This window comes from Podarcis muralis, chromosome 2 (genome assembly GCF_964188315.1).
Source record: "Podarcis muralis chromosome 2, rPodMur119.hap1.1, whole genome shotgun sequence".
NCBI classification, from domain to species: Eukaryota; Metazoa; Chordata; class Lepidosauria; order Squamata; family Lacertidae; genus Podarcis; species Podarcis muralis.
Genome location: NC_135656.1, coordinates 83,469,078 through 83,496,859, shown reverse-complemented (window position 1 = coordinate 83,496,859; position 27,782 = coordinate 83,469,078). Strand labels below are relative to the sequence as shown.

The 27,782-nt window shown below is 43.5% G+C and overlaps 1 protein-coding gene across 1 annotated transcript; it reads left to right on the top strand.

Annotated features, from left to right (window-relative positions):
- On the top strand, nucleotides 1-27,621 carry RAB7A (RAB7A, member RAS oncogene family). Its single transcript, XM_028719165.2, has 6 exons — nucleotides 1-161; nucleotides 21,554-21,644; nucleotides 24,298-24,424; nucleotides 25,487-25,705; nucleotides 26,050-26,178; nucleotides 26,669-27,621. Exons 2-6 carry the CDS (start codon nucleotides 21,592-21,594, stop codon nucleotides 26,762-26,764), a joined length of 624 nt encoding a protein of 207 aa, XP_028574998.1. The 5' UTR covers nucleotides 1-161; nucleotides 21,554-21,591; the 3' UTR covers nucleotides 26,765-27,621.
- Nucleotides 27,622-27,782: the final 161 nt, after the last annotated feature.

Sequence of the window (27,782 nt, the reverse complement as noted above, 5' to 3'; positions counted from 1 at the left end):
CCACCACGTCAGAGCGTCAACACGGCGGGCGGGTCCCGTGACCGGAAGAGGGCGAGCAAGAGGCGGAAGTGAAAGCGGGGAGGGTGTTTGGCCCCATTAATAGAGGGAGCCGAAGGTAGCGGAGGGGCGAGTCAGCGCGGCGGCCGAGCTTTTCGTATACGGTGAGGGCGGAGGGGGCGATACTGTGGGGCGGAGGGCGGGAGAGCGAGAGACACAGAGCGGGCGGAGGCGGAGGCTGTTCGGGATCTAGGGCCGCTGGGCCCGGTGCTGGGTGCGAGGCCCCGGGTGCGGCGGTCTCGGCTCGCTCGCCGGAGCTGAAGGAGAGGAGGCTGGGTGCGGCTCCGTTAACGGCGCCGGAGCGGCTGCTCCTCCTGCCTCTTCGCTGGGTCCGCGTTTGCTGAGGGGTTTGGGGCGTCGAGGAGCGGCTGGCTGGGCCCCGCCCTGGTCTTCTAGGAAGGCGGGGAGCGAATTCGGGTTGGTCTTTTCGCGGCGCGGGGGTGGCGGTGGGACATTTTATCCGCTTTGCTGCCCTCCGCCTGTCTGTCACAGGAGCGGGTCTCCCCCGCGAGCACCGGCCGTGCCTGTGTGGCAGACCCGGCAGGAGAAGCCCGGGGCGCGGGGGAGGGTTGGTTCCTCTTTCCTTGTCTGGCTCCCTCCTTCCCTTCCACCAGCGCCCTCCCCGGAACAAAGAAACGTGGGAAAGGGGCCGCCCTCCCCCAGGGTGCTGTCACGGTGCGGGCCGCCCGGGACCGTTCGGCTCCCGAGTCCTCGGGAAGCTCTGGAAGGTGAGAGCGGAGGAGCAGCTTGCAAGCCCAGCCCAAGTTCCTTCTCCCCGCCCCTCCCGGCCAAACAATAAAGCTTCCCATAGCTGCCGGCTGGAGCAAGGCATGTTGGATGACTTCCCGGTGGGGATGCTAGCCCTGTTCGTGTTATTCCCGAACTTTTGTTGCTTTTGCTCTCTTTTCCACCTTTCCCGTGTAGCTTTATATTTGTGATTACCCGAGGAGGTTGGTTTGTTCCTTTGCCGTGCTTAAAAAGGAGCTCTCGAAGTGCATGCAGAGTTTGGGGTGGGGGGGATTGTGGTGGAGGGCGGTGCTTTTTCCTAGTGGGCAGCATGCTGCCAGACACTCGGTCCCATTGAATGCAACTGGACCTAATCCTGAGTGGAGTGTTGCACATAAGCTATTAGTAATGATTGTGACTTGACAATACTAGTTTTGGTGAATTGCATGTGTGGAATGATGTGGCGATATTTACACAGAGAACTAAGATAGTAGTTATTTGAAGAATCTATTACAGAATCTGCTCTGAATACCTTGAATGTTAAATAAATGGGGCCAGCTACATGTTATCTTACTAGCTAAACATGAGGTCATTGATAAGTTGGGATGGTAAACAAAATGTGATCTTCTCATCCTGGAGTGTTGCCCGTGAGTAATGCTTTAGAAGTCACTGGTCAGAGCAAGACTGCAGGTGTTCTGATCTCCAAGGTTTGAAGTGCTGATGTCCTTAAATAAAGATCTTATCTTATCTTAGTCCTATTGTAGTAGATCTTGTCAGGCTGATTCTTTTAAACCAGTTTGCTAAACTAAAAATATTTCAGCACGAGCACAATAGAAGCATGTTGTTTCTAAAGCAGCAGCCAAATGGTAAGAACAAAATGTATTGGGCCCTAAAACTGATTTTACTCTAATGACTACCAAATACTAACTACCATAGTAAAAAAACCTTTTTTTTAAAAGCCAGCTGAAAATCGGACCAGCGTAATATTTAGGTCAACAATAATGCAACACTCCTGGATGCAGACTATTCGTCAGATGTAACATATGTAATCTAGTATCTCTTATAGGCAGCATACATTTTCAGAATATATTTACTTTGTTCAGAGGCTGAAAAGTGAAACGTCCAGAAAACTCTTCCTGTTCTAAGCCATGCCCTCTTAGTTGGGAAGAACAAACATACTGTCTTGCTTGTGACTTCAGCAGCAGCTGATTAAGCACATGATTTAGTTTATGAATAGTTAACTATGATTTGACTAGGTATCAAATAAATGCCATGTCTTTAATGGAAGCAAAGAAATACATGTCACTCTCGTATTTCGAAATCCTAGCATGTTTATGCAGAATCACTTTTTAGGGGGGAAATGGTCACATCCTGGACTTCATCAACATAGCCTCTATGTTCTAGATGAATTTTAAAAATAACTTTGTCTTATAAAATACAAATAGTACAAAATCTGTAGAAATGTCTGCTTCATTCAGTGTCTCAGTAATAGAAAGATGCTCTTGCATATGTTTTCTTGCACGCAATACTGTACTTATAAAAGTTCCAGCCAAGGGTTCTTAAAAACAGACGCAAGAAAGGATAAACTCAGAATACAGGAAATAGATCACCTTAGAGCTGCAAGCTGCAGTACAAAGCTTAAAAAAATATTTACTTTTAAGTTGGTATTGAAGTTTTTTTTACTTTACCTGGCACCTATTAAAGCAAGACTCAAGGCATTTTCAGTTCAACAAATTTGATTTCATACTGTGTAAGACCATATGCTTTGTGTGCAGAAGGTTCCGGCTTCAGTCTGGCTCTAGAGTAGCAGGTGTTGACTTATGCCAGCTACCAGAGAACTACTGCCAGTAAGAGTAAATGATACTGAACTCTGTGCACCAGTGGTCTGACCTAGTGTAAGGCAGACTCCTAGGAAAAAGAAAGCTGACAACAGTTAAATTATATATGTGTGCTCTGAATTCAACTTGTGTTCAAAAATATACATGGCAAGGGATATCCTGGAAGTGTGGTGTTATAGCAAACAATTTTAATGCAAGCCACTTGATGTTAAATCAACTAAAACAGTACTGGATTTCCTTCCATAGTTGGAAGCTCCCTGTTAAAACGAATGTCTATGTAGGTGGCAGACTACCTTTGTCTGGAGGGAGCAGTACACTGAATAGGGCCAAAAATGGTAGTTATAGTTGGTGAATCTGTTTGAACCTGAGGGTTGTGTTCTTTTCTGGATATCCTTCTGGGCAGCATGCCAGCGGTGAGTGCAACCAGAGCAAAAGTGGCCAGGGCAAAAAATGTTAATTTTACTTTTATACAGTGGACTAGTTTCTACCTTGCTGTTGAAAGCTGGCATCATCATTATTAGCTTTATGGACACCCACCAACAAATATTCTGTAGTCAGTTTATAGAGCAATCTGCCAACCCCCAACTAAACAAGATGCAATATTAAAAGCACGCAACACTTAAAATAAAAATACAATGTAGCTTTGCTTCTAGCAAACAGACGAAACAGTAAGTGGTTAGAGTCTGCCTTTTTATTTTATTAAAATAAGTTAGTTTAAAATGCCTGGATAAAAATGTATTCACTTGGCACTGAAGAAACAATTAGAAGCAGTGCCAGGCAAGCTTCTTTAGTGAACCTCGTTCATAGTTTTGGTGCCCACACCATGAAGGCCATATTAGTAGCCATCCAACTGGCCTTACTTGGTGGGAGGAATGTAAATTGCAAAGAGGAATGTAAGGTTCAGGTAGGTATACAGTGGTACCTCAGGTTAAGTACTTAATTTGTTCCGGAGGTCCGTACTTAACCTAAAACTGTTCTTAACCTGAAGCACCACTTTAGCTAATGGGGCCTCCTGCTGCTGCTGTGCTGCCGGAGCACGATTTCTGTTCTCATCCTGAAGCAAAGTTCTTAACCTGAAGCACTATTTCTGGGTTAGCGGAGTCTGTAACCTGAAGCGTATGTAACCTGAAGTGTATGTAACCTGAGATACCACTGTATATGGGAGAAGCCAACGTTTCAGTTAATCTGGCCACAAGCTATAAAGGGAATTAAAGCTTAAAACCAGCCATTGAAATTGGGTATGGAAAGAGATTGGAAGCCAACATAGCTGGTAAAGTGCTGGCATAATATCACCAGATCGTCCAGCCCCAATTGACTATCTTGTGTTTCTGTCTTGAGCTTGCTCCAGTTTCCTGGCCATTTTTTAAAAGGATGCCCCTTGTACACTGCATTGCAGTAATCTAAATAGGCAGCTACAACCACATGCATAATTGTTCTCCAAGATGCATCTATCCAGGTATTTTTGCAATTGGTATATAGCCCAAGTACATAAAATTTGAAGGGGGTATCCAATGTGCGCTCCAGATATTCCTGGACTAAAAGTGCCATAATCCTTGAATGTTGGCCATGCTGGCTGGCAGTGTTCGAAACTCAGATATAAGTTAAGTGCCAAATGGCTCCTTAAACCAAGGTTGCAGCCGCCAAAACGGAATGTCTAGTTGCTATTTTGAGGCAAGACAGCTCTAAAGTCTTATTTTTCAAATGATGGACTGCCTGTGATTGATTCTCAGTTAGTTCAGATGACTACCTTGAGTTAGGTTAAGAGCTTTGAGAAGTGCAAAGTTGCTTGATTCAGGGACACTCCACATATATATTGGCCTGCTCTTGCTCGGTGTGCACAGAAAAAGCAATTTAGTTCCAGAAATTCATTCTGATCATGCAGATAAAATATAACTGATAGAATTCCACAGGATGGAGTATTAGCATGTGAAAACAGTCCAGATCCAATGATCCCCAAATGGTGATGTCAGGCGCCATCCTGGCACCCTGTCATCTTCACTTGGTTGCAAGTGGTCGAAAGCCAGGTGCAAAATGTGCCTGGCTAATTTTGAAAAGTCTGTGGGATTGGTTAGAGTTGGACTGTAGTCCAGGAGCATTAGTAGGGCACCTCGTTGAGTAACCATAGTCTCCTTAATTTTGGGGTGACAGTTTTCTTGCAGTAGCCTGAAGACAGATAATGCACCAGTTGTTGCCCTGCCTTAACTTCTTTGGGAAGCACACCCTCAACCAGTTTTGCAGATAAGTTAAATGTGTACTTGATTTTCTGTGAGATGCATGAAGGTAATGTTCTTAAATCCAGATCCCAGCCATGTAGCACACTCTTGATAGCTTCAGAAGATAAAACATTAAGGTAGATTTCTTCCTCCCCACCCCCCACCTGGGATTAGCCAACTCAGAGTTGGTTTGTGATACTGAGATGAATGCACGAAGCCTTCTTGGAGTCCTCTGTGAAATAGCTGGAGGTACTCTCTGTAATATCATTGGCAAGATCATTTCTGTTGCAGCAACACCATCTCTCGGGGTTATCTATCCACTCACTCATGCTGACTTGCAAGTCTTATACTTTTAGCCTTGACTAGTTATAAGGCGCAGGAAGAAAGTATGAGCAAACTCTGCAGGGGTCTCATCCCTGTCTGATGGGTGATCTCATTACAGTAGCTGCATTTCGGGTGAACTGCTGGAAGCATGCACCCTAACACTAGCTGACAATTATATTCATCCCCATTAGATAATATCTCCCTCTATCTTCTGTGCCACTATTCAGCTGTCCAAAACTCTTCCTTCTGTGCTTTCCTTAATAACGTTTTTCTCTGCCCTCCCCAGTGCTGGTAAATATGTTTCTTCCAATCTGCCATTTCATGCAATGGTGTGAAAAATAACAAAATTAAACTACAGGCTGGAATTTAATGTAGTGCTAAGTGGAATTCGCTTGTGCAAGGAAACATTTCCCTTTCTTCCCCTGCATGCCCCCTAATCTTGTTTTAGGGGTCCCCCACCCCTGAGCATATTCAGGAGTGGGAGGGGGGGGATAAGTTGCACGAGTAAGCCACGTATTCAACAACTCAGATGAATCCTGCCCAGAGAGCTCAACCTAATACAGTCATACCTCGGGTTGAAGTAGCTTCAGGATAAGTATTTTCGGGTTGCGCGCTGCGGCGACCCAGAAGTAACGGAGTGCATTACTTCTGGGTTTCACCACTCACGCCATCATGCGCAGAAGCGTTGAATCGTAATCCGCAGGCGCGGGTTGCGTTCGCTTCTGGATGTGAACGGGGCTCTGGAACGGATCCCGTTCACATCCAGAGGTACCACTGTACTATAGAACTGTGTGCAGGCAGGAGGCACTGTGAATTGGTCCATATACATTGCTTTCAGTGTTAGAAATTAGCCAGGCGCATTTTGCTGCTGGTGTAGGTCCAATTGCAACCACATGGAGATCTCTGATTTGGTGACTGACATCTCCATCTGGCTAGCCTCTCCAGCTTTCTTAAGCAGGTAAGCGAAAGAGCTTATTTATTGAATTTATATCTCACCTTTTTCTCCAAGGAGTTCATGGTTTGCCGCCTCCTCAGTTAATCCCTACAACAACTCTATGGGGTAGGTTAAGAGGCTGTGATTGGCCCAAGGTCACCCAATGAGCTTCATGACTGAGAGGATTTAAACCCTGATCTTCCAGGTTGTATTCTGACACTCTAACCACTATACCACAGAGGCTTCCTAGAGTACTTCTGCTATGGGGCAGAAGTATATAAATTAAGTATATAAATTAAGTAGGTGAATAAATATGGGAAGAGCAGAATGTCATTTAGAGAAGGATCTGAAATATTTTCCTTGAAGCTTGAATTTGTTTTATTCTGGATTGTTTTGTTTTAATGTGTTGTATAACTCTTTGAAAAAAAATTCTTTAAAATATATATAAATGAAATTAATAATAATAAATCCCATTGTAAAAAAAAGGAAACTAGACATTCTGTTGTGGTGGCCATAACCTAAGTTTAAGGTGCCATTTGGTATTAGCTTATATATTTGAGTTTCTAACACTGCTTTGCATCAAATATGATTTCCATGGCACTCTATAACAATATATGATGAGAGTCAGTGAAGCAGTTAAAGAGAGCCTGCATAGTTTCAACATAGCTCAATTCTGGGTTGACCCTGACTAGCGTAGAATTAAACATCCACTGTTAAGCTTGAGAAATAGGTTTTCAAGAAACCACTCTGTACCATACAAATGCCTCAAATGCAAAGTTTGAAGCACCCTTTTAACACCATTGGATGTATTGGAGTACAGCATTTTGTGTGTAGTGGGATAGTCACTAATTTGCACTTGCACCCTAAGGCTTTTCAGTCCATTCAGGGACTTGGAATTCAGCCGGCAGAGGGCTGCTTCAAGGACTGTTGCTCTGACTTAGGTTAGGACAGGCTCGTAAGAACAAGGTAGGTTGTATAAACATGGCTTGGTTATGTATCACAGCTAAACGATTGGTAGGTAAATGAATAGACTAGGAGTTGCTGTATAGCATGCAGGCATTTCATGGAGCATTCTGTTATCAGTTGCTATCGTTCTGGCACATATTGCTACAAGCATATCTGCTGATGAGCTTTCCTTTTTGTTTTTTTAAACCAAAGCTGCAGCTTACATGCAGCAGCTGTGCTTGAAGCTCTCTGCCCAGCACTGGTCTGCCCTTGGTGATGTCATTGTTGCTGTTCTATAAAGCCATTTCTTACATAGAAGAGAGCCTAACTACATGGCAGGTTTTCTCAGTAGTGCTGTTAATGTAAACTGTCAAAAGTGGAAAGTCTGGTCAAGCCTACCAGCCTGATTAGCTAATAATGTTTATTATATTGATGAGTTGCTTTGCACCAAAGCAGTCACAAAGCAGCTCTCAGAATAAAAATCCATACAAAAGCACGTTAAGAAGTGTCTATCCAACAATAATACTTGAGGGAATATCCTTTCCATTCACCGAAGAACAATTGTCACAAAACCAACAGAATGCCCTCTAAAACAGCAGCAGTGCTAAAACCAAAACATCTTTCCTGGTGCCAGAAAGAGTTGATTCTAGGCGCCTTGACCTGTGAGAGCATAACAGAGAGGGTGGGCAGGGGCTGCCAGCTGAAAGGCCTGCTATCTCATAGCTAGCCTCTGGACCTCACTAGGGAGGACTTTCAAATGTTGAGAAGGGCCTTGGATGACTATCTTGGGCTCCAGATATATGCATATGGCAGAGCCATCCATTAGGTTTTGTGGTTCCAAGTTGTGTAAGGTTTTATAGGTAAAAGCCATTACTTTGAATTGAGCTCAGTGGCATATTGTTAGCCAATTCAACTTCACCAGAACTGGTGAGATATGTTCAGACCCCTAGTTCCCATTAATAATCTGACCGCTGAGTTCTGCACTATAACGGCAGCTTCAAAGACAATAATACATATAATGTATTGCAGTAATGACTCTAGACCACTGAAGGCAGCAGAAGGGACCAGTGTTAGAAACTTGGATATATAATATAGTTGCCCAATAGCACTTTAAACCCAGTGTGGTCGCCACATTGAAATGTCTTGGCACTGTCGTCCCGTCCCCCCCCCCCCCCAAGTTCGAGCTTCAAGGAAAATATTTCAATTTAAGTGACATTTTGCTTTTCTGAGTCACCAACCTGGCATCAGAAATCTCCACATGGTTGCAGTTGGACCCACGTCAGTCACAAAATGCAGCTGGTGCCTGGCTGATTTCTAATACTGGAAGGCACCCTGCACTTGGGAGTGTGGCACTTGTGCCTCCAGTGGTGGTAATAGAGCCAGGAGGTCTCCAAGCTGCCCACCTGATCTTCTAGTGGAAGCACAACTTTGTCCAGAACATAGAGCACTCAATAAACCTTGGGGTTGGCAAAAAGTATTGCCTGTTTAAGCAAGCAGGTTATTCTTAACTAAATTTTTTAGATGCTGTTGTGAAATACGAACCTGTAAATTACTGAGTGTTGTGAAATTTAAAGGAGGTGGCACTTTAATTGCCATAAAGGCTAATTCAGAGTTGAGACCATAAACACTTGATAGAAAGATTTGCATTGTTCTCCTGAGTACTAAAAGTATTCCTGTATCATACAAGATCTAGCATTGCTGACTTCTCAAAGAAAAATTGCATAGGGTGTCTTCTCAAAGAGGGGAGGGGCTTATCTGTTACTTAATCATAGTGCTTCATTAATTCAGCTTGTATACAGGTTCTCTTTAAGAGTCTAATACATTTGCCTGTGTGATCTGGCAGTTTGAAACTGCCCATTGTGCCCAGATTAAAAGTGAAGGCTCGGTAAGATGGAAGCCTGGTTTATATTTGATCAACCATCATGAGGATAGTAAATCCTTGTGGCTAGGTAAGGAAACAGTTGCATTAACCAGGTGAGTTGTTCCCTTGCTAGAAGTTTTTATAATGATGAAATAAGACTTGATCTAAAACTAGTCCAGTACTCTGCTTTATCTTGTGGACAGGTTGTGTGGCAGGATAACTTCTTTACCTGTACTTGCTGCTTAACAAATTACTCATTTTAGTTCTTCTTGTTGTTAACTCAATAGATTTATCTGGTTTTCTGTATCTAGCTTAATTTTTTCCAAACCCTTGTAATGTAAGTATACCATTGTAATGCAATGGAGACCCTCCTACCTTGAGCCCTTCTTGAATCTTTTTCTGTTGCTTTCATGTGCCTCAAGCTTGGAACTAAAGGACTAGAAGCTAGCAAGCACTGGCAGTCATGTTTAGGTATCAACTGTTAGTGGTTCCAGAATCTGTGGGAGGCAGGGCTGATGTGCCAAAGTTGACTGTCGATCTAGGTGGTGAAGAGTTAGGGATTTGAAGGCAGATGAATCCCTTGAATCATTCATGTGTTAGCAGTGAGATTTTGTGTTGCATGCCCTTGGGCTTACTTTGAAAAAGCATGTGAAATAACCATTCTAATATACCTAGGGTCTGGCAACGACCAAGTGAGCACATCAGACTGCAAAGCCTAGTTCCACCCTACCTCCTCAGAGGCTGAACTGCCACTTTCAGCTGTTCAGAAGCTTTTGCTAGTGTCTTTGCTGCTTCTCAATTTGAGGAGGGGCATTTATAGGAAAAGTACAACTTGCCACTCAAATGTGTGGCTCTATCCTAGCTGCATTTAGAAACTCAGGGGGGAAATGCTGGTTGCTTATACTTCTGCTCACTTCCAAAAGAATCATTCAACTGTGCTGAGTTCACAATACATCTAAAACCATTATAGAAAGTCGAAGACTCATTCTGACAGGGTGGGGAAGCAGACATGGAGTGTTTTCTCAAGGAGGGGGGGGCAAGTGATTAAGCACCCTGAGCCCACACATGATGCTGTAATCTGACTGTGCAGCCTTGAGCCAAGTACTGTTCCTATGGACACCAGAAGGAGTGAACAGGAGGAGGGAAGACATGCCACCAGAAAGAAAGTTGGCAAGAGGAACTTGCTTAATATGTGCAGAAACTGAAATACTGTTCAGTTTTAACTGAATTTGTTTCCTTCAAAGTAGCATAGCAGGTTCAAGGTATCCTCTCTTTTGGCCCCTCCCCTCATAGTTGTGCTCTACAATATAGAAGCACAAACCTTCCACAGTGTGCTAGGCTTTGAGACATACCGGTATATTAACTCAATAGAACAGCTTCTGACTCCTGAGGGTAATGCGGAAAGAGCCTGTTCTATCTGTGGCACAGTGTAGGTCCCATGTTTATATGGGAGAACTGACAATTTCATCATATGCAATATATGTAGAGCTGCTGAACCAGTGTGGATGCCACCTGTACTTTTCCAGAAGCTTCTGACTCTTTACATTCCTCCAGATTGGCACTTGACAGGCCTGGTGTCCAAATACCTCTTTAAAAGAGGCAGCAACTGATCAGGAGCATAAAGGCATATTCAGGCCAAGTGTACAGGAAATCAGTAAAGTAGCAAGGCTAGTAGTGGCTGACTTGTTACCTATGTGACTGATAGATCACCCTGTGGTCTTTAAATTTGCAGTGTCCTAATTTACATTCTACCTGGTAGTGATTGTGAAATGGCGGTTTAGTTGCTTGTGGCCAAATACCTAGCGGCCAAATACAGAATAATCTGTCCCATGTGCGGTAATATATATAGATTAGCAGATGCAAATTAACTATGGGTACTATCTAAGTCATGCTTTGAGTAGATCCATTAAAATTAATGTACTTAAAATTAGGAATGACTAAAAGTCAGTTTCTCTTGCTGTATTCTGAATATTACCTGGTTGGAGACCACCCTAATAATGCAGGGGTTTGGAATTGGATCCTGCTGGTGGGCCAGTTTCCAACCCCCCCCCCCAATAAGCCACCTTGGATAAGTGGGCATGGTCACTCATCTATCAGGTGATTGACACCTGTCCAAGTTCAAAGGAAGTTGCTGATTCAAATTGCTTCCTTCAGCCCCCACAGCTGCTCTAGAGAATTCCCAGCAGGGCTTCCATTCCGCATCTGTCAGCTGATTGGTGCTGACAGGGAGCCACACTTGCAAAGGAACAAATGGATCCACCCTTTCCTCACATTTGATGTTGCCTGTGACTTCAGGTATATGGCAGGTGGCTGTGGGAAACTCCGGTGGGCCAAATTGAGGCATGTGCTGCGCCTAACTAGGCCCACGGGCTGATGGTTCCCCACCTCTCCTGTAATAACTTAATTCAGCTTTTGTTTTATGCAAGCTGTTTGATAAATAAATTGCTGTTGTGATAGAAAACAGTAAAACAGCAAAAAATATATTCACAATTCTAATGAGTAGAAAATGCTTTGGAACTACAGAATATGGAACATGGTGTGAATTAGGTAGTATCTGGCATATCAGAAGTAGCTTGCAAACCTTTCCCCAACTCCTAAGAGCCTCTTTCCAGCATAACTCTAAAACAGGAAGGTTCTTGGCGAAGTATATATAAATCTGAAAACATACTCTATGTAGTGAAGTACTGCTATTACAGACACAGTAGATAGGTTACAGGTTATAGTTCTTTAAAATGTGATTTCAAAAGAAAAATATTTAGGGAGGGTCATACACACCATGCCCCTAAATGCCGTTGACTGCTGAAGTAGCAAACATTGTGTGAATTCATGGCATTCCTTAAGCGGTGGTAACTACCAGAGTATTAAAGGTGCCAGATATTCCTTTAAAAATGTAATGCAGACCTTAACTGCTAATTCTGCACTCATTGAGCAGGTCAAATTTCTATTGCTTAGAGCCTTTGCAAAAATTGAGATTCAAACCAGCTCAAAGGTATGCAACAAATTATATTTGAAAATACAGATAGTTTTTTAAAAGTATATAAAGCACAATAAACAAAAGCTAGACTCGAGGATAAGAAAGCAGTAAAACAAAGGATGAAAAAAGCAATAAAATTAAATTGGGTACCACCCTGATAATTCTAGCTTTCTCTGAAAGCAGGGGGAGGCCCAATTACAGTGGTTCTGGGTAGGGGAAGGTATGGCATGGGAGGTGGGGCAGACCAGTTAAGGTGCACATGGCACAGGTAGTTAGTGACTGTGCTGTGTGCCAGCCCCCTCCTCCAACCTGGGGAATTGTGGTTGTCATATCAGCCAGCCCTCAGGTCTGTGACTGATACTGTTGAATGCCAGGTCGGTCCAGAATAAATTCTCCCTCATCCATTATCTGATTATGGATGAGGAGGCTGATCTGGCATCTTTCACTGAAACCTGGGTGGGTGAGCAGGGGGAGTTGGTCTCACCCAGCTGTGCCCACCTGGGCACTCAATGCAGCATCAGGCTAGACTCGAGGGTCAGGCAGGGGGAGTTGCTGTGGTTTATAGAGATTCTCTCTCAATCTCCAGGCTCTTTGTCCAGTCCGGGGGTGGGGGTGGGAATCTAGAGTGTGTGTTCCTGGCATTGGACAATTGGGACAGATTAGGGATTCTGCTGGTTTACTGTCTGCCTTGCTGCCCAGCAATCTTCCTGCCTGAGCGGATAGAACTGGTCTCAGAGAAGGTGTTGGGTACTCCTAGACTGCTGGTTCTGGGAGACTTCAGCATTCAGGCTCTGGGGCAGCTCACGACTTTATGGCTGCCATGACAACCATGGGGCTGTCCCAACATGTCCCCGGCACAAAGCACATGGCAGGCCACACTCTGGACCTTGTTTTCGTGACTGGGCAGCAAGAGGCTGATTTGAAGGTGGGGGACATTGATCCCCTATGTTGTCTAACATCTACATGAAACCACTGGGTGGGGTTATCCGGAGGTTTGGAGTATGTTGTCAGCAATATGCTGATGACACTCAGCTCTATTTCTCCTTTATATCTGCAGGTGAGGCAGTGGAAGTGCTGGACCAGTGTCTTGCCTCGGTAGTGGACTGGATGAGAGCCAACAAACTGAATCTCAGTCCACATAAGACTGAGCACTATTAGTGGGTGGTACCCTAGACCAGATGGGAGGGAGATCACCTGCTGTTGATGGGGTTACACTTCCTCTGAAGGAGCAGGTTCATAACCTGGGGGTGCTGCTGGATCCTTAGCTGTTGCTCGAGGCTTAGGTGGCCTCTGTGGCCTGGAGTGTCTGCCATCAGCTTTGACTGGTGGCTCAGCTACGCTGCTATCTGGATAGGGATAACTTAACTACTGTTGCCTATGCTCTGGTAACCTCAAGGTTAGATTACTGAAATGTGTTATACATAGGTCTGCCTCTGAAGACTGTTCAGAAACTTCAGCTAGTGCAGAATTCAGCGGCCAGGTTGCTCACCGGAGCAAGATCATTTGAGCATTTTACACCAATTCTGGTCTGACTGCACTGGCTACCAATTAGTTTCCGGGCCCAATTAAAAGTGCTGGTTTTGACCTATAAAGCCTTAAACGGCTCAGGACCACAATACTTCAAGGACCGCTTCTTCCCATGTGAACCTACCCAAAACCTGAGATCATCTTCTGAGGCTGTTCTTCATGTGCCGCTGCCTCAAGAGGTCCAGAGGGTGGCAACACAAGAATGGGCCTTCACTGCAGTGGCTCCCCATCTGTGGAATGCTCTCCCCAGGGAAGTTCACCTGGTGCCTTCATTATACACCTTTAGGCACCAGGTAAAAACGTTCCTTTTTAACCAGGCCTTTGGTTGATCTGATTGACATCTTATGCCCTTTTAAAATGTGGCTTTTGGAGGGGGGATTATTGGGTTGTTGTTTTTATTTTGATTGTGTATTTTGTCGTTTTATGTTTTGATTTTATTTTGTGAATCACCCTGAGACCTCTGGGCATAGGGCGGCATATAAGTTCAGTACTTACTTAATAACTTAACTAACTAAATATAAATACATAAATAGATATCCATGCAGTAACCAGTGCAAAAAGGTACCATCCCAGAAAAAAGATGCTGAATGTAATCCCGATAAAGTAGGATCCCAATTCAAGTTCCTAAATAAAAGTACGAAGCATAAAATAGATCTTCCACATTGCATCCTGAGTCAGATGAGTCCAGCAGTACTGGCCATCAATCATGGCCATCAATGACATACTCTGAGAATAGCCATAAAGGCTTGCTTGAGCTTGGAAGAAGCAAGATTAAACCAAATAGGAGCTCTACAGTGGTTATCTTTACATAGTCAAGTTCAGCTGGAAGCTTTTGAACTTAAAACTCAGTCTTTTTGAACAAAGACAATTTTAAGAGCAATAATTTTAGCATCTGTGATTTGGGTAATCAAAGAGTATATAGAGCAGGGATAGGGAACCTTGGGGGCCAGGGGCTAAATGCAGCCCTCCAGACCTTTCTAGTTGTCCCTCAGGACTCTGTCCAGGCCACACTGTTTTTGCCTGCCTGGAATGTTTCCTTGAATAGTGCAAATGCCTCTCATTCTGGAGGGAGGGAGCTTTGTCTGTAAAAACCTCTGGCATTTGTGCAGCTGGAATATAAATATAAATAAAGGTAAGAGTTACATGCATTTGCATGCCTACTTTTGCATACAGCCCTTGGGCCGGAAAGGTTTCCTGCCCCTGATGTTGAGAGAGTTTATTTTATCTCAAGAGTTTCCTGGAGAGCCAATTCTATAACTTGAGGTATCATAAGATAATAAGAATCTTATTGTATCTGAAGTTTTTAAAAACTGTTAATTAAAAACTGGGCCGCAATTGAAGGAAGTCCAACTTCTTCATAAATTAGAGCTGATGGAATACCAGGGGTACTAATTGGTGCAGAAGGCATCTTAAATCCTAAAAATGCATAGCTCTTAGTTTTCCTTACAGTCTCCATTATGACAGCTGCTGACTGTATGGTTTAGGTCAATGTTTCTTCCCACCTGGGGCCCCCAGGATATTCCAGTCCCCCCCCCCCCGGTGAAAATTACATAAATGGGGGGGGGCACAGCATGAGGCTCGGGGGCCACAGAGTGAAGTGAGAAGAAGAGAAAAAAATCTTTTTCTAAAAAAACAAATACCTGATTGGCTGGCTGGCTATATGCTTGGTCAATAACAAGCAGGTAAGGGGGTGGCCTAGCGCTTCTTTTTGCCATGTGCATTTTCTTGGAGCAGTCCTGGTTTGTTTCCAGCCGGAGAGGGTGATCACTGAGGTTCCCGTTTTGACCACTGCTTGTAGCAGTTGCCAGTGCCAGTGGCACCCTGGGACAGACTCTGCAAGTTGCTGGGGTGCAATCCACCTCAGCACCTAGCAGATCAGGGATCCACCCCAGAGCCTAGCCAATAAGGTCTGGTGCTGCTGACTTAGAATCATAGAGTTGGAATAGACCACAAGGGCCATCGAGTCCAACCCCCTGCCTAGCAGGAAACACAATCAGAGCACTCCTGACATATGGTTGTCAAGCCTCCGCTTAAAGACCTCCAAAGAAGGAGACTCCACTTGTATCTAGTAAATTACTAAGTGTCTACTCAGAAGAAAGCCACACTGACCTCGGTGGGCCTTACTCCCAGGTGAAGGTGTGTGGGGCTATAGTGTTTTATCTAGGGGCAGCCAGGGCTACTCTGGATGAGAAGATCGTTTTGCACCAGGTCAGTGAGGACCACTTGGGACAGTCCCGGATTTACAGAAATCATCTCAGTTTCTGATTTGATTCCAGAATGCCCTGCTTTTCCTTAGGACATTCCTATTTTCACCGGAAAAATGTTGAAGGGTATCTGACCCATGAGCCATCTGAAGGCAGCCCTGTGTAGGGAAGTTTGTTTAATGTTTTATTATGTTTTTTATATATGTTGAAAGCTGCCCAGAGTGACTGGGGCAACCCAGTCTGATAGGTGGGGTATAAATAGTAAAATTATTATTATTGAATACAACATCCCTATTTTCATCGGAGAAATGTTGGAGGGTATGGTTTTGGACTGTAATCTGTAGGTTCCCCCCTCTTTGTCTAATAACTGGAGTCAAATAAGTGTTGTTTACTTTTTATAATACGTGAAAGATGGATCTCCTTTGGGAGGTTCTGGACTCTCCTTCCTTGGAGGTTTCTAAGCAGAGGTTGGATGGCCACCTGTCATGTATGCTTTAGCTGAGTTTCCTACTTTGCACTAGAAAGATGACACTTAGGATCCCTTCCAGCTCTTATGATTCTTTGTTTTTTTCTGCTTTAACAATATTTTATTGTGTTCCTACCATTTAATATAAGGGACGCGGGTGGCGCTGTGGGTAAAACCTCAGTGCCTAGGACTTGCCGATCGCATGGTCGGCAGTTAGAATCCCTGCGGCGGGGTGAGCTCCCGTCGTTCAGTCCCAGCTCCTGCCCACCTAGCAGTTCAAAAGCACCCCTAAGTGCAAGTAGATAAATAGGTACCGCTTTATAGCGGGAAGGTAAACGGCGTCTCCATGTGCTGCGCTGGTGCTGGCTCGCCAGAGCAGCGATGTCACGCTGGCCACGTGACCCGGAAGTGTCTCCGGACAGCGCTGGCCTGTACGGGCAGGGGTACCTTTACCATTTAATGTAATTGTATTTGGTATGAATTATAAAATAAAACATACTCTATTTACAAACAAAACATTTAAATAGCTACCTTTCTACCGGTAGGACCGTGGGGGGTGGGCACAGGAAGGAAACACGGTCTGAAAGGGCCATGGTTGGCAAAAGGTTGGAAAACACTGGTTTAGGTAGTTGCTACCCAGTGTTGGAAAACACTGGTTTAGGTAGCTGCTACCTTGGCCTTCATTGTGGCAAACTCCAAACTGTTCAGGCCTCTGGAGTAATTGGAATATATTGGCCCAAAACTAAATGCTGAATTTGACTTTACTCATGATGTACTTAAACTAGTCCAGCTGATCACCAAAGGTTGAATTTGCAGCAGGGCACGGAGGATTTATATAAAGCCCGAAACTGAGATGCGTCGTTGGCTCGTCACTAGGAAGCTCTGGCTCTGTGGATGTTTACAAAGCATGTGATCCTTCTGAGTCTTCAGGAGTCCTTAGTCATGCCTTGGTGGTAGATGTGCTTGAACTGGCCAAGGCTGTATATCGAATAGCATGAGGCAGCCACTCTTGAACAATTGACTCTCCTAATTGTGGCTGTCACATGGACTTATTAAGTATTTCTCACAAGGACTCAAAAAAACTACTTTTCAATTATAGTATTCATCCTTGCTATGTGTGAGCAATGCTAGCTGTTGGAATTCAGTAAGAAGCAAAAGTCCTGTTAACTGTCTCGGGTTTATTTTGCTGCAAGAGAGAATGCTGGGGCAATATCTGAGGTGTCTAAAGGAACAGTTATAAAGCAAATTTTCAGGTTAGTAACAAGTTGACTTAAGGCAGGATATTCTGATTATCTTAATATCGGTCTTAATATTTTTGAGCTGCTTCATGAAAGATGCCTATATCACATGCCCATTTCTTAAGTAGACAATTTCAGTACCAAAATGTTTGAGGCTATTACAGTTCATGCTTTTGCAACAGAATTATAATGCCTCAAGTTGCCTTGTGCCTGACAAAATCGTTCAGTAGGAAGGGACAAGGCTTCTTTGACGAGCGGTAATAGCAAAATTGACCTGCAGTCACTAGTGTTTCCTTGGAAATTGTGCAGTTAGAGGAATTAGCTTCTGGTTGTGAATGCTTCGGGTTACGAACTCTGCTAACCCAGAAGTAGCTGCTCCTTGTTGCGAACTTTGCCCCAGGATGCAAACGGAAATCGCGCGCCAGAGGCACGTGCGCAGGGGGAGGCCCCATTAGCAAAAACGCGCCTCAGGATAAGAACAATTTCAGCTTAAGAACGGACCTCCGGAAGGAATTAAGTTCGTAACCAGAGGTACCACTGTATTCAACTCACCTATTTTTTAGTACAGTGGTACCTCTGGTTATTAGGGACGTGGGTGGCGCTGTGGGTAAAAGCCTCAGCGCCTAGGGCTTGCCGATCGAAAGGTCGGCGGTTCGAATCCCCACGGCGGGGTGCGCTCCCGTTGTTCAGTCCTAGCGCCTGCCAACCTAGCAGTTCTAAAGCACTCCCGGGTGCAAGTAGATAAATAGGGACCGCTTACTAGCGGGAAGGTAAACGGCGTTTCCGTGTGCGGCTCTGGCTCGCCAGAGCAGCGATGTCACGCTGGCCACGTGACCCTGAAGTGTCTCCGGACAGCGCTGGCCCTCGGCCTCTAGAGTGAGATGGGCGCACAACCCTAGAGTCTGTCAAGACTGGCCCGTACGGGCAGGGGTACCTTTACCTTTTACCTCTGGTTAAGAACTTAATTTGTTCTGGAAGTCCGTTCTTAACCTGAAACTGTACTTAACCTGAAGCACCACTTTAGCTAATGGGGCCTCCCGCTGCTGCCGCACCACCGCTGCATGATTTCTGTTCTCATCCTGAAGTAAAGTTCTTAACCCGAGGTACTACTTCCGGGTTAGCAGAGTCTGTAACCCGAAGCGTCTGTAACCCGAGGTACACTGCACAGCAATTCAGTTACGTGGAAGCTTCCACATACCAGTTGTTCTTGTGTAGCTCCTCTTAAGCTAGTTGGCTCAAATGCAATGCTTTTGCTGTGAATAGCGAACAGGAGACATGAGACACCTTGTAACCAAATTCATTAGCTCTTTCAATGTGTCTAGATGGAAAATAAAGTGTGACACCAAGCATGACTTTTTCCACCTTAAAAAATGTTGGGTGGCCAACATGCTCTGTAACTCTTTTCTAGTTTCTTTTTTGTGGCCAATAACACTCTCTCATAAGCAGTACTGCTTGTGCTGCTGCACTGCTCCTTGGTTGTGTGGGGTTTTTAAGACTGAATGCCTCAAACAGGAATGCAGTGTTTGAAATTAGCCACGCGGCAGGCGCATTTGGCACCAGGCTTTTGGCCACTTGTAACCAAGTGAGGATGCCTGGGGGCCAGGCTGGTGCCTGACATCTCCATCATCTGGGGATCATTGGATCTAGATTGTTTTCACACACTAATACCCTACCCTGTAGAATTTTATCAGTTATATTTTATCTGCACAATCGGAATGAATTTCTGGAACCAAATTGCTTTTATTGTGCAGCCTAAGCAGGAGTAGCCACCATTAAGAAAAAGAGATTGGAATAGGCCCTGGATCAAGTAGCTTTTCTCCTTTAAGTTCTAAAAGCTCTTAAATCAGCTCAAAGTTGTCATCTGAACTGAGAATCATTATCAATCAGTCCATCATTTGAAAAATAAGACTTTAGAGCTGTCTTACCCAAATTGGCAACTGCAGCCTTGGTTTAAGGAGCCATTTGGCGCCTAACTTGTATACAGCCGTGCCTCGGAAGTCGAACAGAATCCGTTCCAGAAGTCCGTTCGACTTCTGAAACGTTTGGAAACCAAGGCACGGCTTCTGATTGTTTTCCGATTGCGCAGGTGCACCGGAAACAATAGCGGAAGCCGCACTGGACGTTCAGCTTCCAGAAGAACATTCGAAAACCAAAACACTCACTTCCGGTTTCCGATCGTTTGAGAGCCAGAATGTTCGACTCCCAAGACATTCGGGAGCCGAGGTACAATTGTATCTGAGTTCCTGACACTGCAGGAATGGGAAGCTTCTGTGGTAGTGCTTTTGTGCAGCTCAAAAGAGAATTTCTGTAGAACTATTTCAAGCTGCATTTCTGCATATAATTTCAAAAGCATGAAGCAAGTAAAAATTCCTGGATACTTTAGGTGATTTCTTAAAAATGATTTCACTTAAGAGTCTGGCTGTGCACTTAGATCTTGAAGTAAGAGTTGCCTTGGATTTGTCAGTGTGGAAAATCAGAGTTCTAGAACAGGGGTTGGGAACCTCTGGTGTGCTGGATCCTGACCTCACCCACCTACTGTGGACCACTTTGAAGAGGGTGGGACTGCCCTCCTGTTATTCCCATGTCACTATGAACACTTGAAATTAGCAGGGCACCAAGTGCATTTTGCATCTAAAGATTCTCCATTTGTGAGCACTTCAAAAAATCTGGGTGCCATTTTTGGGCCTTATTGACACTCAAGGATTATTGAAATGTATGTGCTTTGAAGCCTCAAAGTACCGGTATTCCTGCTCTCTGCTAAGGATAGACAATATTCTAAGGAGTTTAACAATAGAGTGTTTTGAAAACTGAAGTACGGTACCAATGTTTTTTTTTTTAAACACCAAATAAAACGTGTATTAACAATTTCTGCTAAAAATGTGATATTAACAATGTGTCACTTATGTCAATTGCATATTAGTTCATGCTTATCAAAATAATAAATAGTGTGGGCCTAATATGGTACACAGGATGGAAATTTCCCTTGCCTGCAGTAGAGGTTTACAGCAATGAGTCTGTTGCACAATGTCTGGGTCCCTTAAGTGCCAGCTAAAACAACAAATTCTAAGGAACTGAGTACAAATACTAGTTTGTGCATTCAATGAGCAAGCCCAGTGATTAACCATTGGCGTACTTTTTTTTTTTAAAAGAAGCTGCAAAAGGCTGCTGTCATAAGCTATCAGTGCAGCGTAGCAATCTCTGGTGTATGAATTGCATATAGAACTTTTGGTTAATTGCTGCTTGCCCCTTGTGATATTTTCCTCTTCTACATTTGCTGACCAGCTGAACTTTATAGCTGTTTTATGAACTACTTACAGATGCTGCTATCTTGACAATAGTGACTGTCCAGCATTTAAAGAACTGTGAAACCTTTTCCTTGCTCCTGTGCCTTCATCAGTTCTTCCTAAAAGCCCCTGCTCTCCTTCATTCTGCTTCCTTTGGAAGAAGCTGCTTGCGAAAGCTTCCTTGCTGCCTGTTTTCATTCTCCAGCACTTGGTATACAGACACTGCAAAGCGTTGCAACTAACTGCCAGTGGGCCACTGTAGATCGAAGGGGTTTTTATCCCTGAAGGGTGTGTGTAAACCTGAATCTTGTTGAGCATTTCTTTTCTCCCTATGCAATAGCCAAACTGCTTTCTAAACTTGTTATAGATCTTTTGGTGAAAATTAAGACTTTTGAACTGGAGTCCTTGCTGCAGAGTCTAATCTGGTTAGTAATGCATGATTCATGCATAGAATAGGGGTAAGATGAGACTCTTTGTTCTTTCACAAGGGATAATCCTTGTGAAATCCGAAGCCTAGAGAGGACTGAAGTTGCAGTGTGCATAGTAGCATTGACTAAGACTGTTAGCATTCAGGCAGCTGGATAAAAAAAAAAGTATGTTGCATGCAAGCCATTGTTAATCATTGGGATTCTTCATTATTAGATAGTGTGGCAGCCTAGTTTCCCCGTCAAGCAACTTTTTGCTGCTCTTGCTCGGATACATTTTATTTCCTTACTACTTGTGTTTCATGGCCAGACTTTCCCAGAACTTCCCTGATGGGTCCTCGTGTTTTCTAGTCATAAGAGTAGGCCAAACCCTACGGGTTTAACAAGTATGTATCTGAAGAGGCAGTATGTACCTGTTAACCTAGCTTGAAGCCACACAACCTGTTCATCAGTTGTCCTGTACTTTGAGATGCTGCAAGCAGCAAATGAGCTGCATGTTTTTTTAAAAATAGTATTCTCTCTCTCTTTTTGGTCCAGTAAGTGCACTTGGAACTGATCTTCTGAACCCTTGAACAATGACTTCTAGGAAGAAAGTATTACTCAAAGTCATCATCCTTGGCGACTCGGGGTAAGTGGAGCCTCAACAAAGTGGTGTCTGTTACTATTGGATGTAGCACAGTGTTTGCTGCATCTTAAAATGCTCACTTGAAATGCATATGACTGGGGTAGTTGGAAGCTCTTTACAAACGGGGACCTATCTATCTTACCTGTGAAGCTGCCTAAGTTTTGTTTGCTTTACTGGAACTGTATAAATTGCTGTGCAGCATCAGTGAGCCATGCAGAATCCAGGAAAACACTTGGCCTGCAGCGTTGCATGTGTTGTGTGAATTACCACAAAAGGGAGAAGTGAATTTAGGTTTTGAAACAAGTTCAAGAATAATGAAGAAAATAATAAAAATAAATAAACCAGCACTCCACTTTCAGTCCGTAGTTGCTGGGGAAACTTGTTTAAAGGCTCAAATTACACGGATACTTTTTTCTTTTCTTTTTTTAACACAAACTCACAACCCTGGTAGAATTAAGACTATTTTTTATTGTAGAGTAATTCTTCAGTCAGATGGTGTGTAAACTTAAAAACAACTATATTGTTGCTGCCTGATCTAACCTTCAGTGCTGAATAAATTGTCAAAACATCCTACCTGCATTATGCTGCCTAGGCAATTAACAGCTTCACCTACATATTGCATGACTGAGGAAATCCAGGCTTTTTGGAGCTTCCCACAAGAGAGAGAGCAGATGTGCGACAGAAAAATCAATGATCATAAAGCTCTACCAGTTCTCTTAAGAGCAGTGCTCTAGGCATTAAAGCAGCACGGTACAAACCATGCTGTCATAGAATACCAAATGCTTAATGCAAAAGGATGGGGTTTTTTTGTGAGCAAAGCTGTTTCACAACTGTCAGTGGAAAAGCAGTTTCATATTTGCTGCCTGGAATGTAATGTGACCCAAGTTTTACTCTTAATAAACAGATCTGATGTCACTTGGCCCAGGCTTCTGAAAGATGTTGTGGCCATCTTGAGTACATCTCTGCAAAAGAGATTGGCCGCTGCAGTCATAGTTGTGAAATAGCAAATTCTGCTAATGTGCCACACCAGTCTCTCAGTCGATAGAGTGAAGCTTCCTTAAACAATCTGTTGTACGCACACATGATCTTCTATCATACTAGGGGAAGGGTGTAAGTGAAAGACCAAAACTATTCCATCTATACTAATTTCCTTTCCTCAGTTACAAACTGTTCACATATTTTCATACCCTGTATCGCCTAATAGGCAGAGTTGCTTCAATAGAAAATAAATTTGGGCCACATCTCGATACTGGTCTTGTGAAAGAGCTTACTTCAGCACCTAAAAATACTAATGGAATTAAAGCCTAGTCCAGTAGAGACACAAGGCTTTCAGCACAATTTGCTGTTTTAATTCCACATTTGTGAAGGTTGGCATGTTGAAACAAATCCTTTATTTTCCAGACAAAGAATATAGCACCCACCTTACTGATTTGAATACATTTGATGTATTCATCTAATCATTATATTTGAAGGTGCTGCTTCAGATAGCTCATGCAACCTCTTTGAGCCTCTTTTGTTTCAGTTATTCTGTGGGATAACTTGTTCCTGACCCTACTTCAACCTCAAATTATTAAACGGATGTATTGGAGGGTGAACTATTTTTTTCATAAGTAGAATGCTTAACACGGGGCTGAATTGTCTTATTTTTTAGGGTTTTATGTTGCTTTTCAAAAACACTTGAAACTAACTTAAAAACATGTATTTAAAAATGCATGTTAAACAGCAGGATACAAAAATTTCCAGGCAGACCAGAAAAGAGCTATACTGTAATTGAAAACTGAGCAATGGCATTTCAAGATCAAGATCATTTCAGTAAAAAACAGATGGCAAGAAAAACACTCAAAGCCCACTTAAAAGCAAACTGACAGGCTTTGGGTGCTTCCAGACTGTTGCTATTTTCAGGTGAAATTCTATTGTGGCAAATTCAAGTTAATGCAGTTAAAGTTGATTTTGAGGTCTTGCTCAACTAACTGTTTCAACAAAAGTTCATACTTTTTGCCAGAAGGAAACTGACAGGCAAATGCACTGGCGAGGAGAGTGACATTTGCTTGGTGCAACATCTTCTGATCCCCCTGTGAACAAATCAGGATGTATTCTCAGTTAAATGGGTTATGTGGAAGTGATCCCAGATGCACCTAAATACAGGGCCACCACTGAAATGACCCCTGAGAGGAGTTAGTTGTTTGGATTTCTTTACCTTTTTCATTTATATCCTGCTATTTTACATCATGAAACCCAATGCAGTGTAGGTGCTTTCCAAACAGTCTTACATGCAGACCCAGACCAGACTCTGGCCTGTTAGCTTCAGCAACGTGGTGGTCTCACGTACCTTCAGATCTAAGGTGGGGTGGGTATCCTGTTGTCCCGTCCCCCCGTTGCTGGACTGCAGCTTTTCATCATCCCTGACCATTGGCAATGCCAGCTGGGGCTAATTGGAGTTAGGAGTCCCACAACATTTGGAGAGTCATAAGTTTGCCACCAATGCACCAGCATTTTAGTTTGTAGTCCTAAGGATTAAAACGCTCCTGAATAAACCCAAAAGTGATGCAGGGTAACTTGTATTCTTCTGTAAATGGAATATGGCTGTATATTGTGTGTGCACAACAACATGTATTCTTTGTATCCTTATGGCTTTTCTCTCTTCCTCCTCCCATAGGGTGGGAAAGACATCTCTCATGAACCAGTATGTGAACAAGAAATTCAGTAACCAGTACAAAGCTACAATAGGAGCCGACTTCCTCACAAAGGAAGTGATGGTGGATGACAGGCTAGTCACAATGCAGGTAAGAATTATATCCATTGCATTTTTGCAACTTGCAGAGATCTGCAAATTGTATTTTGTGTTTATGTGTTTATAATCTGCCTTTCTGCTAGACAGCATTGATAGGGCTGACAGCATGGTAGGGAGGAACGCCCAGTTCGAAAGAGCCAGTCACACCAGGCCCTGCATTGATGCTTGGAAAGCAATAGGATGATTGACTGGTGGTCCCAAGGCTCAGCACACTATTGAGAACATGTCTTGCTCTTCTTGAGCCTCTGGAGGAGGCAGTGGCAAACGTGAGTGTGCGTGAGAGACAGTGACCCTTGATGCGTTGACACGAGCAGAAAAAAATCCAGATCTTACTAGGGATGGCATATTTGATAGTTGGACAACTATTCTAAACTAGCCATGGTCAAATATCTACAGAACGCTTAAATTATATTACGGTTAAATTATATTACCCTTACCCTGCGGTGCCAGAGGGCAAATTGAGTAGCATCACAAAACTTTTCCCTCTGGCAACCTGCTCTAATGTTGGGCATCTCCCAGCAAGACCACAAGCAAAAACAACCCTGAGCAAAACCAGTTAGATGAAATTTAACAGATAGATGTGAAGTCCTGCATCTAGGTAGAAAAAAATCAGAGGCACAAGTATAGGATGCAGGAGAGCTGAGAAGGAGAGGCTTATTTTCTGTCATGCAGACTAAAGACTAGCCTACTCTTAGATAGCTTAGCACGGCATGGAGCTTCCCCTGCATGGCCTGCAATTTTCTGAACTGGGTGGGGTGGGGAATGGCTTGTAATTCTAGATGGTCCTGCTTTGTTTAAGGGGTAAGGGCACTTCCTTCCCACATTTGGCAGGCTGCTCCAAATTCACTTGCCAAACTATTGGCACTATTGGTCTTTAAGAACCTACTCTCCATTAGGGGCATGCTGATACTTTTTCCAAAGGCATGAATGTGTTCCTTCCAAATTTGTATGACATTCTGACAAGCAGCGTTATGGCATTGAGGAACTTCAGTCAGTATGATTTTGAGGCCTGATCTGAGCTTGTCCCTAAGAGTTCTTCTCCAATGTCTTGCAGATATGGGATACAGCAGGACAGGAACGGTTTCAGTCTCTGGGAGTAGCCTTCTACAGAGGAGCAGACTGCTGCGTGCTGGTGTTTGATGTAACGGCTCCCAACACATTTAAAACTCTCGACAGCTGGCGAGATGAGTTTCTCATTCAAGCCAGTCCGCGGGATCCTGAGAACTTTCCTTTTGTTGTGCTGGGAAACAAGATTGACCTTGAAAACAGACAAGTAAGCTGGTTGATGCATACTGTGGTGTTTAATTAGAATAATTATCAAAGCAAACCTTCTGAATCTACCACCATTAACCAGGATCTCCTAAGGATGCCAAGCTGAATCCTGTCTGCAGAAGCCTGCTATTTTTAAATAGTGAAGAGAAAACAATGGGGGGGGGGGAGAATAGTTGGTGAACAATGTTTCCTGGGGATTCTGGGAAACATGGAGTTTTACATTTAGCATGGCAAATTGCTGTGCTTTTTGGCAGCGAAAAAAGATGGCTGGTACGGACATGGATGATAAATGCGGTTGACTCTTGGTAATTATAAAGAGCTTAAAGGAGTTTGCTTCTCTTACAGGTTACTACAAAACGAGCACAGGCCTGGTGCTACAGCAAAAACAATATCCCTTATTTTGAAACCAGTGCCAAGGAGGCCATTAACGTGGAACAGGCTTTCCAAACAATTGCACGAAATGCACTTAAGCAGGTATGAGTTCTAGTGCCCTCTTCTGGCAGTCCGGTCCTTATTCTATATGCAGTATCAAACCAGGCGATGGCTAGAGATAGGTGATGGAGGCACTGATGCCTTTGTGCACTGGCATTTGTCCAATATGTTTTCCAGTTGAACAGGATTCTGAAACATTGCAAAGACCTGTTTTCAAAGGCAAAAGTGGGATGAACATACATCCCCATAGGCAGTGATGCCTCTTACGTCATCAACAGTTGGAATTGTGTGTTTCAGTTCCTGGCACTTCCAGGTGTGCTGCACCTGGTTTTTACATTGCACCTTCTCCTGTCATAAACTGTAGTATTAACTTGGTTCTGTTAGGAAGACTTTGTTTTGCTTGCTTCCTCCAGAGAACAGGAGTTGGGGAGGCAGGTATTGGACATGATGGTGAAGTGGTGCTATTAGCACCCACTTAGTTGAATAAAAGGACCAAATTGTAGTTGGTGACATTTTCTTTCTTTCATTATAGGAAACTGAAGTGGAGCTTTACAACGAATTTCCTGAACCTATCAAACTAGACAAGAATGACCGGGCGAAAGCCTCTGCGGAGAGCTGCAGCTGCTGAGGTGGGGCTGGAGGGGTTGAGAACAGTCCTTCACAAACAGATATCACACTTAGGCCTTCAAACACATACACACACAGCCCCTCTTCTGTGTAAAAAGAGAAACAAGATCCTATTTTCAGTGGCCAAAATCACCCATTTTACCATGAACAACTTGTAAGCCCATTCCTTTACACGCCTCCCATGTCCCTACATCCCATCTCATTATTTCATGGTAGCAGACCTTTCTCCTAGTTTTAAAAAGAGGAAACTATGTTTGGAACTTAAGCTACTTCCAGGTGTCCCAGCGGAAAGAAACTATGTACAGAATCTGTAACAATTTACCTTTTAATGTCTTGTGTTTCCCCTGTGAAGGCTGCAACTGGAAAGGCTGATTACTCATAGTTCATTGCAAGCTCAGCATTCGATCCAACTAGGTTGAGTTTTGTATGTATCTGTTAATGCTTGTTACTTTTAACTAATCAGATCTTTTTACAGTATCCACGTATTATGTAATGGCTTCTTTAGGAGAAATCTTATAGTACATGTTAATATATGCAACCAATTAAAATGTATAAATTAGTGTAAAATTCTTGAATTACATGTTTAAGTACTGAAACACAGGTTGTTTAGGAAGTGAACAGGACACTTGTGGAATGCCGTGTACTAGCAACACAAGTCCAGATAGAGGCAGTATTCTGTACAGTAGAAGCAAGAATTATGTAAACATTTTTATTGATTTTAAGAGCCAAAAAGCTTCATCTTCTGGAAAAATATTGTCTGGCTTCTTTGTAGCTAAATCTTCAAAGGATGATTTGCATAACCTTGCACACTGGATTATTGGACTTAAAAAGAAAAATTAAATACAGCTTTCAGAATGATCACTTTGTTTGCCTTTTACCACCACCACCACCACCACCCTTCATGATTAATTCTGCAAATGTAAAGAGGAATCTAACATGTCTGTCTTGTAGAACAATCTCCATATGGGTTGTGATGGTCATTCTTGGTGACTAAGAGCACCTCCCCCTTTCTCTCTTAC